At 50.8% G+C, this 16,376-nt stretch overlaps 1 protein-coding gene across 3 annotated transcripts; it reads left to right on the forward strand.

Annotated features, from left to right (window-relative positions):
* The first annotated feature begins 2,357 nt into the window (after nucleotides 1-2,357).
* On the forward strand, nucleotides 2,358-12,337 carry LOC146541941 (uncharacterized). 3 transcript variants are annotated; one of them, XM_085215258.1, is made up of 4 exons: nucleotides 2,365-2,787; nucleotides 6,459-6,729; nucleotides 11,972-12,053; nucleotides 12,144-12,337. In XM_085215258.1, the coding sequence occupies exons 2-4, from the start codon at nucleotides 6,578-6,580 to the stop codon at nucleotides 12,297-12,299; spliced, it is 390 nt and encodes a 129-aa protein (XP_085071384.1). In that variant the 5' UTR covers nucleotides 2,365-2,787; nucleotides 6,459-6,577; the 3' UTR covers nucleotides 12,300-12,337. The 3 variants fall into 3 exon arrangements, with proteins under 3 accessions (XP_085071386.1, XP_085071384.1, XP_085071383.1); XM_085215257.1 differs by having other exon boundaries at nucleotides 6,462-6,729; XM_085215260.1 differs by lacking the exon at nucleotides 6,459-6,729 and having other exon boundaries at nucleotides 2,358-2,787.
* Nucleotides 12,338-16,376: the final 4,039 nt, after the last annotated feature.

Consider the following 16,376-nt stretch of genomic DNA (forward strand, 5'->3'; position numbering starts at 1 on the left):
AGGACTCACCATTGAGCTCCCCATACCTAGAAGTCCTCCACAACCATAGAGTTGCACATTTTGGGGGGATAGAGTGTCCACTCACCGCTTGGAGGACTCACCATTGAGCTCCCCATAACCCGGAAGTCCTCCACAACCATAGAGTTGCGCATTTTGGGGGATAGAACGTCCACTCACCGCTTGGAGGACTCACCATTGAGCTCCGCATCCCTGGAGGTCCTCCACAACCATAGAGTTGCGCATTGTGGGGGATAGAGTGTCCACTCACCGCTTGGAGGACTCCATTTTGAGCTCCCCATACCTAGAAGTCCTCCACAACCATAGAGTTGCGCGTTGTGGGGGGATAGAATGGCTCTTCTGCGCTTGGAGGACTCACCATTGAGCTCCCCATAACCCGGAAGTCCTCCACAACCATAGAGTTGTGCATTTTGGGGGACAGAGTGTCCACTCACCGCTTGGAGGACTCCATTTTGTGCTCCCCAAACCCGGAAGTCCTCCACAACCATAGAGTTGCGCATTTGGGGGGATAGAGTGCCCACTCACCGCTTGGAGGACTCCATTTTGAGCTCCCCATACCCGGAAGTCCTCCACAACCATAGAGTTGCTCCCCAGGGGGAGATAGAACGTCCACTCACCGCTTGGAGGACTCACCATTGAGCTCCCCATGCCTAGAAGTCCTCCACAACCATAGAGTTGCGCATTGTGGGGGGATAGAACGTCCACTCACCGCTTGGAGGACTCACCATTGAGCTCCACATCCCTGGAGGTCCTCACAACCATAGAGTTGCATGTCGGGGGGGATAGAATGGCTCTTCTCCTCTTGGAGGACTCACCATTGAGCTCCCCATAACCCAGAAGTCCTCCACAACCATAGAGTTGTGCATTTTGGGGGGATAGAATGGCTGTTCTCTGCTTGGAGGACTCACCATTGAGCTCCACATCCCTGGAGGTCCTCCACAACCATAGAGTTGCGCATTGTGGGGGGATAGAACGTCCACTCACCGCTTGGAGGACTCACCATTGAGCTCCCCATAACCCAGAAGTCCTCCACAACCATAGAGTTGTGCATTTTGGGGGGACAGAACGTCCACTCACCGCTTGGAGGACTCACCATTGAGCTCCGCATCCCTGCAGGTCCTCCACAACCATAGAGTTGCGCATTGTGGGGGGATAGAATGGCTCTTCTCCGCTTGGAGGACTCACCATTGAGCTCCGCATCCCTGGAGGTCCTCCACAACCATAGAGTTGCGCATTTTGGGGGATAGAGTGCCCACTCACCGCTTGGAGGACTCCATTTTGACCTCCCCATAACCCGGAAGTCCTCCACAACCATAGAGTTGCGCATTTTGGGGGGATAGAACGTCCACTCACCGCTTGGAGGACTCCATTTTGTGCTCCCCATAACCCGGAAGTCCTCCACAACCATAGAGTTCCGCGTTTTGGGGGGATAGAACGTCCACTCACCGCTTGGAGGACTCACCATTGAGCTCCCCATAACCCGGAAGTCCTCCACAACCATAGAGTTGCGCATTTTGGGGGGACAGAACGTCCACTCACCGCTTGGAGGACTCACCATTGAGCTCCGCATCCCTGGAGGTCCTCCACAACCATAGAGTTGCTCCCCAGGGGGGGATAGAATGGCTCTTCTCCTCTTGGAGGACTCACCATTGAGCTCCCCATAACCCGGAAGTCCTCCACAACCATAGAGTTGCGCATTGTGGGGGGATAGAGTGCCCACTCACCGCTTGGAGGACTCCATTTTGACCTCCCCAAACCCGGAAGTCCTCCACAACCATAGAGTTGCGCATTTTGGGGGGATAGAACGGCTCTTCTCCGCTTGGAGGACTCACCATTGAGCTCCCCATAACCCGGAAGTCCTCCACAACCATAGAGTTGCGCATTTTGGGGGGATAGAATGCCCACTCACCGCTTGGAGGACTCCATTTTGAGCTCCCCATAACCCGGAAGTCCTCCACAACCATAGAGTTGCGCACTTTGGGGGGATAGAGTGCCCACTCACCGCTTGGAGGACTCCATTTTGTGCTCCCCATAACCCGGAAGTCCTCCACAACCATAGAGTTGCGTGTCGGGGGGGGATAGAATGGCTCTTTTCTGCTTGGAGGACTCACCATTGAGCTCCCCATACCCGGAAGTCCTCCACAACCATAGAGTTGCGTGTCGTGGGGGGATAGAATGGCTCTTCTCTGCTTGGAGGACTCACCATTGAGCTCCCCATAACCCAGAAGTCCTCCACAACCATAGAGTTGTGCATTTTGGGGGGACAGAACGTCCACTCACCGCTTGGAGGACTCACCATTGAGCTCCGCATCCCTGCAGGTCCTCCACAACCATAGAGTTGCGCATTGTGGGGGGATAGAATGGCTCTTCTCCGCTTGGAGGACTCACCATTGAGCTCCGCATCCCTGGAGGTCCTCCACAACCATAGAGTTGCGCATTTTGGGGGGATAGAGTGCCCACTCACCGCTTGGAGGACTCCATTTTGACCTCCCCATAACCCGGAAGTCCTCCACAACCATAGAGTTGTGCATTTTGGGGGGATAGAACGTCCACTCACCGCTTGGAGGACTCCATTTTGACCTCCCCATAACCCAGAAGTCCTCCACAACCATAGAGTTGCGCCTTATGGAGGTACAGAAAGGCCGCCATGTTCTCACAGGAGTTCCGGAAACTCAGCAGGCCGCCATTTTTCGCCTCTTGGCGGCCATCTTGCATTTGGGCAACGTGGAAATCAGGCCCGAAGGGGACGGCGACGCCAGCAGCGTTTCCGTATGTCCACTTCCTCTTCCTCTTCCACTTCCTGTCCCGCTTCCTCTTCCACTTCCTGTCCCGCTTCCTTCGCTTCCGCTCCCTTTCTTCCTTCTCTTCCTCTTCCCTTCCTTCCTTCTTCTCTTCCCTCTCACTTCCTCTCTCTTCCCACTTCCTGTCCCTTCCCTCTGCTTCCGTTCCCTTTTCCTTCTCTCTCTTCCTCTTCCTCCTCCTCTCTTCCTCCCTTCTGTCCTCCTTCCTCCTTCCCTTCTCTTTCATTCCCTTTTCTTTCCACTTCCTGTCCCGCTTCCCTCTCGCTTCCGCTTCCCCTTTGCTTTCACTTCCTTTCTCTTCCTCTTCCCTTCCTCTTCCTCTTCCTTCCCTTCCCTTCTCACTTCCTTCCTCTTCCTCCCCTTCCTTCCCTTCCTCCTCTTCCTTCTTTTCCTCACCTTTCCTTCTCCCTTCCCTTCCTTCGCTTCCCTTCCTCTTCCCTTCCTCTTCCCCTGTCCTCTTCCCTTTCTTCCCTTCTTCCTCCTTCCGCTTCCTCCTTCTTCCTCTTCTTCCCTTCCTTCCCTTCCTCTTCCCCTCACTTCCTCTTCTCTTCCTCCCACTTCCTGTCCCCCTTCCCCTCTCGCTTCCGTTTCCCTTGCTTTCACTTCCCTTTTCCTTCCTTCCTTCTTCCTTCCCACTTCTCTTCTTCCTCTTCCCACTTCTTCCCCTCACTTCCCTTCCTCTTCCACTTCTGTCCGCTTCCCTCTCGTACGCTTCCTTCCATTCCTCTTCCCACTTCCTCTCTCTTACTCACTTCCCTCCTTCCTCTTCCTCACTTCATTCCTGTTCCTCTCCACTTCCCTCTCTCCGCTTCCACTTCCACTTCCTGTCCCGCTTCCCCTCTCGCTTCCACTTCCCCTTTTCCTTCCACTTCCCTTAATTACCCCCAACCCCCCTTAATTACCCCCAACCTCCCTCAATTACCCTCATTAATTACCTCCCAACGCCCTTAATTACCCCAAACCCCGTTAATTACCCTCCACTTAATCACCCCCTCCATCACCCCAACCCCTTAATTAACCCCCAACTCCCTTAATTAACCCCCAACCCCTTAATTAACCCTCAACCCCCTTAATTACCCCCAACTCCCTCAATTACCCCCTTAATTACCCCCAAACCCCTTAATTACCCCTCAAACCCCCTCCATCACCCCCAACCCCTTAATTAACCCCCAACCCCCTCAATTAACCCCCAACTCCTTAATTACCCCCTTAATTACCCCCCAACTCCTTAATTAACCCCAGACCCCTTAATTACCCCCAACCCCCTCCATCACCCCCCTTAATTACCCCCAAACCCCCTTAATTACCCGCCAACCGCCCCCCACCGCCCCCAACCCCTTAATTAACCCCCAACCCCTTAATTACCACCCGACCCCTTAATTAACCCTCCAACCCCTTAATTAACCCCTCAACCCCTTAATTAACCCCCAAACCCCCTTAATTACCCCCAACCCCCTCCATCACCGCCAACGCCTCCATCCCCCAACCCCCTTAATTAACCCCAACCCTTAATTAACCCCTCAACCCCTTAATTAACCCCCAAACCCTTAATTACCCCCAACCCCTCAATACCCTCGTTAATTACCTCCCAACCCCCTTAATTACCCTCAAACCCCCTCCATCACCCCAACCCCCTTAATTAACCCCCAACCCCCTCAATTAACCCCCAACTCCTTAATTACCCCCTTAATTAACCCCCCAACTCCTTAATTAACCCCCAAACCCCTTAATTACCCCAACTCCCTCAATCACCCTCGTTAATTACCTCCCAACCCCTTAATTACCCCTCAAACCCCCTCCATCACCCCCAACCCCCTTAATTAACCCCCAACCCCTCAATTAACCCCCAACTCCTTAATTACCCCCTTAATTAACCCCCCAACCCCTTAATTAACCCCCAGACCCCCTTCATTACCCCCAACCCCTCAATTACCCCCTTAATTACCCCCAAACCCCCTTAATTACCCCTCAAACCCCCTCCATCACCCCCCAACCCCCTTAATTAACCCCCAACCCCCTCAATTAACCCCCAACTCCTTAATTACCCCCTTAATTAACCCCCCAACACCTTAATTAACCCCCCCCTTCATTACCCCCCCCTCAATTACCCCCTTAATTACCCCAAACCCCCTTAATTACCCTCAAACCCCTCCATCACCCCAACCCCTTAATTAACCCCAACCCCTCAATTAACCCCAACTCCTTAATTACCCCTTAATTAACCCCCAACTCCTTAATTAACCCCAACCATTAATTACCCCCAACCCCTCAATTACCCCCTTAATTACCCCAAACCCCTTAATTACCCCTCAAACCCCCTCCATCACCCCCAACCCCTTAATTAACCCCAACCCCTCAATTAACCCCAACTCATTAATTCACCCCTTAATTAACCCCCCAAATCCTTAATTAACCCCCCAACCCATTAATTACCCCCAACCCCTCAATTACCCTCATTAATTACCCCCAAACCCCTTAATTACCCCTCAAACCCCCTCCATCACCCCCAACCCCCTTAATTAACCCCCAACCCCTAATTAACCCCCAACTCCTTAATTACCCCAACCCTTAATTAACCCCCACCTAATTCCCCACAACCCCTTAATTACCCCCAACCCCCTTAATTACCCCAATTACCCAAACCCCTTAATTACCCCCAAACCCCTCCATCACCCCCAACCCCCTTAATTACCCCCAACCCCTTAATTAACCCCCAACCCCTTAATTACCACCAATTACCCCCCCTTAATTAACCCCCAACCCCTTAATTACCCCCAACCCCCTTAATTACCCCAACCCCTTATTACCCCCAAACCCCCTCCATCACCCCCAACCCCCTTAATTAACCCCCAACCCCCTCAATTAACCCCCAACCCTTAATTACCCCTTAATTACCCCCCACTTAATTAACCCCCAACCCCTTACCCCCCCCCCCATAACCCCAACCCCCACCACCCCCTTATCCCCCTAATACCCTAACCCCCCCACTTAATTAACCCCAACCCCTAATTACCCCAACCTTAATTACCCCTAATTACCCAACCCTTAATTACCAACCTATACCCAACCCCCCCATTACCCCCAACCCCTTAATTACCCCAACCCCCTATACCCCCCAAATTACCCCCCTTAATAAACCCCCCCTTAATTAACCCCCAACTCCTTAATTAACCCCCAACCCCCTTAATTACCCAACCCCTCCATCACCCCCCCCCTTAATACCCCAACCCCCTCATACCCCCAACCTTAATTACCCCCCCCATTAATTAACCCCCAACCCCTTAATTAACCCCCAACCCCCTTAATTACCCCCACCCCCTCAATTACCCCCTTAATTACCCCAAACCCCTTAATTACCCCAACCCCCTCCATCACCCAACCCCCTTAATTACCCCCCCCCTAATTAACCCCCACTTAATTACCCCCTTAATTAACCCCAACCCCTTAATTAACCCCAGACCCCCTTATTACCCCCAACCCCTCAATTACCCCCCTTAATTACCCCCAAACTCCCTTAATTACCCCCAAAACCCCTCCATCACCCCCCAACCCCTTAATTAACCCCCAACCCCTCAATTACCCCAACCCTTAATTACCCCCTTAATTACCCCTTAATTAACCCCCCCCCCCCCCCCCAAGCAGGCCGACGACCCCACCTGACCCACTTCTGCGCCCTCCTGGCCCTCCAACCCAAGCCGGCCTCCCATTGGCTGAGCCACCGGCTCTTGAGGGCGGGACCGGAAGTGTGCGAAACCAAGATGGCCGCCGCCCAAGCCTCCCAATGTCGAAACGCTTGGGCCAAATTTTTGTACGGGCGCCTCTTCCGGCGACTGGTGGAAATGGTCAACGGGGCGCTGAAGGGGGGGGGGGAGAGACGGCAGCGCTTCATCGGGGTCCTGGATATTTATGGGTACGGAAAAAACCCCATAAGATCCCAGAAAACCCCATAGGAGCCAATAAGAACCCATAAACCCCATAGGACCCCATAAGACCCCATAGGAACCCATAGGAACCCATAGGAGCCCATAAACCCCATAAGACCCCATAGAAGCCCATAGGACCCCAGAAATCCCATAAGACCCCATAGGACTCCATAAACCCAATAGGACCCCATAAGACCCCATAGGAACCCATAAGATCCACTAGGACCCGATAAACCCCATAGGACCCCAGAAACCCCATAAGATCCCATAAAACCCCATAAGATCCCATAAAACCCCATAAGATCCCAGAAAACCCCATAAGATCCCATAAAACCCCATAGGAGTCCATAAAACCCCATAAGATCCCATAAAACCCCATAAGATCCCATAAAACCCCATAAGATCCCATAAAACCCCATAAGATCCCATAAAACCCCATAGGAGTCCATAAAACCCATAAGACCCCATAGGACTCCATAGGACCCCATAAGACCCCATAGGAACCCATAGGACCCCATAGGACCCCATAGGAACCCATAGGAACCCATAAACCCAATAGGACTCCATAAGAACCCATAAGACCCCATAGGAACCCATAAGACCCCATAGGACCACATAGGACCCCATAAACCCCATAAGACCCCATAAGACCCCATAGGAACCCATAAGACCCCATAGGACCGAATAAACCCCATAAGAACCCATAGGACCCCATAAACCCATAGGAACCCATAGGACCGAATAAACCCCATAAGAACACATAAGACCCCATAGGACCCCATAAGACCCCATAGAACCCATAAGACCCCATAAGACCCCATAAACCCAATAGGACCCCATAAGACCCCATAAACCCAATAGGACCCCATAGGACCCCATAAGACCCCATAAACCCAATAGGACTCCATAAGAACCCATAGAAACCCATAGGAACCCATAAGCCCAATAGGACCCCATAGGAGCCCATAAACCCCATAAGACCCAATAGGACCCAACAGGAGTCCATAAACCCAATAGGACCCCATAAGACCCCATAAGACCCCATAGGACCCCATAGAAACCCATAAGACCCCATAGACACCCATAAGACCCCATAAACCCCCTCAGACCCCATAAGACCCCATAGAACCCAATAGGACCCCACAGGACCCCACAGGACCCCACAGGACCCCCTGCAAATCCTCAACGGGGCGCTGAAGGGGGGGGGGGAGAGACGGCAGCGCTTCATCGGGGTCCTGGATATTTATGGGTACGGAAAAAACCCCATAAGATCCCAGAAAACCCCATAGGAACCCATAGGACCCCATAGGAACCCATAAGACCCCATAGGAACCCATAAGACCCCATAGGAACCCATAAGACCCCATAGGAACCCATAGGAACCCATAGGAGCCCATAAGACCCCATAGGACCCCATAAACCGAACAGACCCCTAAACCATAAGACCCCATAGATCCCATAGAAGCCCATAGGACCCCATAAAGCCCCCCAGGACCCATAAGACCCCATAAACCCCATAGGACCTCATAAACCCCATAGGACCCATAGAACCCATAAGACCCCATAGGAACCCATAAGACCCCATAGGAACCCATAAGACCCCATAGACACCCATAAGACCCCATAGGACACCCATAAGACCCCATAGGACCCCATAAGACCCCATAGGACCCCACAGGACCCCATAAGACCCCATAGGACCCCACAGGACCCCACAGGACCCCACAGGACCCCATAGGACCCATAGGACCCATAAACCCCATAGGACCCTATAAGACCCCATAGGAACCCATAAGACCCCATAGAAACCCATAGGACCCCATAGAAACCCATAGGACCCCATAAGACCACAAGGACCCATAAGACCCCATAGGACCCATAAGACCCATAGGAACCCATAAGACCCCATAGACCCATAAGACCCCATAAACCCATAAGACCCCATAGGACCCCATAAGACCCCATAGGAACCCATAGGACCCATAGGACCCCATAGGACCCCTAAGACCCATAGGACCCCATAAGACCCCATAGGACCCCATAAGAAACCCCTACTAGGACCCCATAGGACCCCACAGGACCCCACAGGACCCCCTGCAAATCCTCAACGGGGCACCCCATAAGATCCCATAAAAGCCCATAGGATCCATAAAACCCCATAAGATCCCATAAAACCCCATAAGATCCCATAGGACCCATAAACCCCATAGGACCCATAAAACCCATAATCCCATAAAACCCCATAAATCCCATAAAAACCCCATAGGAGTCCATAAAACCCCATAGGAGTCCATAAAACCCATAAGACCCCAATAGGACCCCATAGGACCCCATAAATCCCATAAGAATCCATAGGACCCCATAAGACCCCATAAGACCCCATAGAAGCCCATAGGACCCCAAGAAATCCCATAAGGATCCAATAGGAACCCCACAGGACCCCATAAATCCCATAAGACCCCATAGGAACCCATAGGACCCCATAAGACCCATAAGACCCCATAAACCCATTAGGACCCATAAGACCCCATAGAACCCCAGAAATCCATAAGACCCAATAGGAACCCATAAGACCCATAGGACCCCATAGGACCCCATAGGACCCCATAGGACCCAAGAAATCCTATAAGACCCCATAGGACCCCATAGGAGCCCATAAACCCCATAAGACCCCATAGGACCCCATAGGACCCCATAGGACCCCATAGGACCCAAGAGGACCCACAAAACCCATAGGATCCAAAGAACCCAATAGGACCCCTTAGAACCCCATAGGCCCCACAGGAACCCACAAATCCCCATAGAACCACATAGGACCCCACAGAACCCCATAGGACCCCACAGAACCCCATAAATTCCAATAGAACACAATAGGACCCATAAACCCCATAGGACCCCATAGAACCCAATAGGACCCAACAGAACCCCATAGGACCAATAAACCCATAAAACCCCATAGAACCCAATAGGACCCAATAAAACCCCATAGGACCCCATAAAACCCCATAGAACCCCATAGAACCCAAATAGGCCCTCCTACAGCCCCATAGAACCCCATAGGACCCCACAGAACCCCATAGGACCCCACAGAACCCCATAAATCCCAAATAGAACACAATAGGCCCCATAAATCCCCCATAGAACCCAATAGGCCCCATAAAACCCCATAAATCCCCATAGAACCCAATAGGACCCCATAGGACCCATAGGGGCCCATAGAAGCCCATAGAATCCCATAGAACCCCAATAAATTCCCCATTGGACCCCATAGAGCCCATAAACCCCATAAATCCCCATAGAACCCCATAGGACCCAATAGGACCCCATAGAACCCCATAAATCCCCCCTAGAACCCCATAGAACCCAATAGGACCCCATAGAATCCAATAGGACCCATGGAACCCACAGGCCCCATTAAACCCCATTAAACCCCATAAATCCCCATTAAACCCAATAGGACCCCATAGAACCCATAGAATCCAACAGGACCCCATAGATCCCCCATAGGACCCACAGACCCATAAATCCCCCATAGAACCCCATAGAACCCAAGAGGCCCCCTAAAACCCCATAGAACCCCATAGAACCCCATAAAACCCATAGAACCCCATAGAACCCCATAGAACCCCGTAAAACCCCATAGAACCCCATAGAACCCAATAGGACCCCATAGAACCCAATAGGACCCCATAGAACCCAATAGGACCCCATAGAACCCAATAGGACCCCATAGAACCCAATAGGACCCCATAGAACCCAATAGGACCCCATAGAACCCAATAGGCCCCATAGAACCCAATAGGACCCCATAGAACCCAATAGGACCCCATAGAACCCAATAGGACCCCATAGAACCCAATAGGACCCCATAGAAGCCAATGGGCCCCATAGAAGCCAATGAGCCCCCACAGACCCCATAAATAACCCCATAAATCCCCCATAAAAACCCCATAAACCCCATAAAACCCCACCAATCCCCCATGGAACCCCATAGGCCCCCATAGAACCCCACAGGCCCCCCTAAAACCCCACAAATCCCCCACAAATCCCCCATTAAACCCCAATGGGCACCCATAGAACCCAATAGGACCCCATAGAACCCAATAGGGCCCCATAGAACCCAATAGGGCCCCATAGAACCCAATAGGGCCCCATAGAACCCAATGGGCCCCCATAGAACCCAATAGGCCCCATAGAACCCAATAGGGCCCCATAGAACCCAATAGGGCCCCATAGAACCCAATAGGGCCCCATAGAACCCAATAGGGCCCCATAGAACCCAATAGGACCCCATAGAACCCAATAGGGCCCCATAGAACCCAATAGGGCCCCATAGAACCCAATAGGGCCCATAGAACCCAATAGGACCCCATAGAACCCAATAGGACCCATAGAACCCAATAGGACCCCATAGAACCCAATGGGCCCCATAGAACCCAATAGGCCCCCATAGAACCCAATAGGACCCCATAGAACCCAATAGGGCCCCATAGAACCCAATAGGACCCCATAGAACCCAAGGACCCCATAGAACCCAATAGGCCCCATAGAACCCAATAGGGCCCCATAGAACCCAATAGGACCCATAGAACCCAATAGGACCCATAGACCCCATAGGACCCCATAGAACCCATAGGCCCCATAGACCCCATAAAACCCATAAATCCCCATAAAACCCCATGACCCATCCCCATAAACCCCAAGACCCCCTAGACCAAGGCCCCAAAAACCCCACAAATCCCCATTAAACCCCAATGGCCCCATAGAACCCAATAGACCCAATGGGCCCCCATAGAACCCAATAGGACCCAATGGGCCCCATAGAACCCAATAGGCCCCATAGAACCCAATAGGACCCCATAGACCAAAGAGGCCCATAGAACCCATAGGGCCCCATAGACCCATAGACCCATAACCCAATAGGCCCCATAGAACCCAATAGGACCCCATAGACCCCATAGACCCATAGACCCATAGGACCCCATTGAACCCATTGAACCCCATTGAACCCATAGGACCCCATAGAACCCATGAACCCATTGAACCCCATAGAACCAATGGGCCTCCATAGAACCCAATAGGACCCATAGACCCCCATAAAACCCCATAAATCCCCCAATCCAAAACCCCATCAATCCCCCATAGAACCCAATAGGCCCCCTAAAACCCCACAAATCCCCCACAAATCCCCCATTAAACCCCCCCCCCCCCCCCCCCCCAACCCCGCAGCTTCGAGACCTTCGCCACCAACGGCTTCGAGCAGCTGTGCATTAATTATGCAAACGAGAAGCTCCAGCAGCAGTTCAACGCGGTGAGGCCCCGCCCCCCTCTCCCCTCCCCCGGGCCCCGCCCCCTTCGTTTGCATACGCTCAACCCAGCGCCCCCCCCCCCCCCTCATTAGCATGTATTCAAATTGGAACAAGAGGAATACCTCCGCGAGGGCGTGGCTTGGAACCTCGTTCGTTACGTCGACAATCAAGGCTGCATCGATTTAATTGAGGGCAAATTGGGCCTCCTGGAGCTGCTGGATGAGGAGTGCAAGGTGAGGAGGCGTTAATTAGGCAAATGGGGTAATTAACGGGAATTAATTAAGGCTGGGGGGGGGGGGGGGGGGGGGATGAGGATCCCGTTGGCTCCCATTCATTTCTATGGGCTCCCATTCATTTCTATGGGCTCCCATTCATTTCTATGGGCTCCCATTCATTCCTATTGAGTCCCATTGGCTCCCATTGGCTCCCATTCATTTCTATGGGCTCCCATTCATTTCTATGGGTCCCATTCATTTCTATGGGCCCATTCATTTCTATGGGCTCCCATTCATTTCTATGGTCCCATTCATTTCTATTGAGTCCCATTGATTCCATTGATTCCCTTGAGTCCCATTGATTCCATTGGCTCCCATTCATTTCATTGACTCCCATTCATCTCTATGGAGTCCCATTCATTTCCATTGGCTCCCATTGATTTCCATTGGCTCCCATTGATTCCATTGAGTCCCCTTGATTCCATTGAGTCCCATTGATTCCATTGACTCCCATTGATTCCATTGGTTCCCACTGATTCCATTGGTTCCACTGATTCCATTGACTCCCATTGATTCCATTGACTCCCATTGATTCCATTGGCTCCCATTGATTCCATTGGCTCCCATTCATTTCTATTGGCTCCCATTCATTTCCATTGGCTCCCATTCATTTCTATTGATCCCATTCATTTCTATGGGCTCCCATTCATTTCTATGGGCTCCCATTCATTTCTATGGGCTCCCATTGATTCCATTGGCTCCCATTCATTTCTATTGGCTCCCATTCATTTCCATTGGCTCCCATTCATTTCCATTGAGTCCCATTCATTTCTATTGGCTCCCATTGGTTCCATTGGCTCCCATTGATTCCATTGGCTCCCATTGATTCTATGGTCCCATTCATTCATGGATTCCATTGCTCCCATTGATCCATTGGCTCCCATTCATTTCTATTGGCCTTCATTCCCATTCATTTCATTGGCTCCCATTCATTTCCATTGACTCCCATTCATTTCTATTGAGCTCCCATTGATTCCTATTGGCTCCCATTCATTCTATTGGCTCCCATTCATTTCTATGGCTCCCATTCATTTCTATGAGCTCCCATTCATTGATTCATTGGCTCCCATTCATTTCTATGGGCTCCCATTCATTTCTATGGAGTCCCATTCATTTCTATGGAGTCCATTGACTCCATTGATTCCATTGGCTCCCATTGATTCCATTGAGTCCCATTGATTCCATTGGCTCCCATTCATTTCCATTGGCTCCCATTCATTTCCATTGGCTCCCATTGATTCCATTGACTCCCATTCATTTCTATGGGCTCCCATTCATTTCTATGGGCTCCCATTCATTTCTATGGAGTCCCATTCATTTCATTGGTCCCATTGATCCCATTGGCTCCCATTCATTTCTATTGGCTCCCATTCATTTCTATGGAGTCCCATTCATTCCATTGGCTCCCATTCATTTCTATTGGCTCCATTCATTTCTATTGGTATTGCTCATTGGCTCCATTCATTTCTATTGGTCCCATTCATTTCTATTGGCTCCCATTCATTCTATGGTCCATTCATTTCTATGGGCTCCCATTCATTTCTATTGGTCCATTCATTGATTCCATTGGTCCCATTGATTCCATTGGCTCCCATTCATTTCCATGGGCTCCCATTCATTTCTATGGGTCCCATTCATTTCCATTGGCTCCCATTGATTCCATTGGCTCCCATTCATTCCATTGAGTCCCATTGATTCTATGGAGTCCCATATTCCATTGACTCCCATTGATTCCATTGGCTCCCATTGATTCCATTGGTTCCCATGATTCCATTGACTCCCATTGATTCCATTGACTCCCATTCATTTCATTGGCTCCCATTCATTTCATTGGCTCCCATTCATTTCTATGGGCTCCCATTCATTTCTATTGGCTCCCATTCATTTCTATTGAGTCCCATTCATTTCTATGGGCTCCCATTCATTTCTATGGGCTCCCATTCATTCCTATTGAGTCCCATTCTTCCATTGGCTCCCATTCATTCATGGCTCCCATTCATTTCTATGGGCTCCCATTCATTTCTATGGGCGCCATTCATTTCTATGGGCTCCCATTCATTTCTATGGCTCCCATTCATTTCTATTGAGTCCCATTGATTCCATTGATTCCATTGAGTCCCATTGATTCCATTGGCTCCCATTCATTTCCATTGACTCCCATTCATCTCTATGGAGTCCCATTCATTTCCATTGGCTCCCATTGATTCCATTGGCTCCCATTGATTCCATTGAGTCCCATTGATTCCATTGAGTCCCATTGATTCCATTGACTCCCATTGATTCCATTGGTTCCCACTGATTCCATTGGTTCCCACTGATTCCATTGACTCCCATTGATTCCATTGACTCCCATTGATTCCATTGGCTCCCATTGATTCCATTGAGTCCCATTGATTCCATTGTCTCCCATTCATTTCCATTGGCTCCATTCATTTCCATTGGCTCCCATTCATTTCCATTGCTCCCATTCATTTCTATGGGCTCCCATTCATTTCCATTGGCTCCCATTCATTTCTATTGAGTCCCATTCATTTCTATGGGCTCCCATTCATTTCTATGGGCTCCCATTCATTTCTATGGGCTCCCATTGATTCCATTGGCTCCCATTCATTTCTATTGGCTCCCATTCATTTCCATTGGCTCCCATTCATTTCCATTGAGTCCCATTCATTTCTATTGGCTCCCATTGGCTCCCATTGGCTCCCATTCATTTCTATGGGCTCCCATTCATTTCTATGGGCTCCCATTCATTTCTATGGAGTCCCATTCATTTCTATTGACTCCCATTGGCTCCCATTCATTTCTATTGGCTCCCATTCATTTCTATGGAGTCCCATTCATTTCCATTGGCTCCCATTCATTTCCATTGAGTCCCATTCATTTCTATTGAGTCCCATTCATTTCTATTGAGTCCCATTCATTTCTATTGGCTCCCATTCATTCCATTGGCTCCCATTCATTTCTATTGACTCCCATTGACTCCCATTGATTCCATTGGCTCCCATTCATTTCTATGGGCTCCCATTCATTTCTATGGGCTCCCATTCATTTCTATTGAGTCCCATTCATTCCTATGGAGTCCCATTCATTTCTATGGAGTCCCATTGACTCCCATTGATTCCATTGGCTCCCATTGATTCCATTGAGTCCCATTGATTCCATTGTCTCCCATTCATTTCCATTGGCTCCCATTCATTTCCATTGGCTCCCATTGATTCCATTGATTCCATTCATTTCTATGGGCTCCCATTCATTTCTATGGGCTCCCATTCATTTCTATGGGCTCCCATTCATTTCCATGGGCTCCCATTCATTTCCATGGGCTCCCATTCATTTCCATGGGCTCCCATTGATTCCATTGGCTCCCATTGATTCCATTGGCTCCCATTCATTTCTATTGGCTCCCATTCATTTCCATTGACTCCCATTGGCTTCTATTGACCTTACAGACCCCACTGACCCTACAGACCCCATACAGACCCCCACCGACCCTACAGACCCCATACAGACCCTACAAACCGCATACAGACCCTACAGATCCACTGACCCCATACAGACCCCATACAGACCCCACACAGACCCCATACAGCCCCCACTGACCCTACAGACCCTACAGACACCCTACAAACCCCATACAGCCCCCACCGACCCTACAAACCCATACAGACCCTACAGACCCATACAAACCCCATACAACCCCACCGACCCTACAGACCCATACAGCCCCCACTGACCCCATACAGCCCCCACCGACCCTACAGACCCCACACAGACCCCATACAGACCCTACAGACCCATAGAGACCCTACAAACCCCATACAGACCCCACACAGCCCCCATGACCCTACAGACCCCTACAAACCCCATACAGACCCTACAAACCCCATACAGACCCCACAAACCCATAGAGCCCCCACTGACCCTACAAACCCCATACAGACCCTACAAACCCCATAGAGACCCTACAAACCCCATACAGCCCCCACCGACCCCACAAGCCCCATACAGACCCTACAGACCCCATACAGCCCCCACTGACCCTACAGACCC

Source organism: Meleagris gallopavo, unplaced genomic scaffold (assembly GCF_905368555.1).
Source record: "Meleagris gallopavo unplaced genomic scaffold, MGAL_WU_HG_1.1 scaffold_12, whole genome shotgun sequence".
NCBI classification, from domain to species: domain Eukaryota; kingdom Metazoa; phylum Chordata; class Aves; order Galliformes; family Phasianidae; genus Meleagris; species Meleagris gallopavo.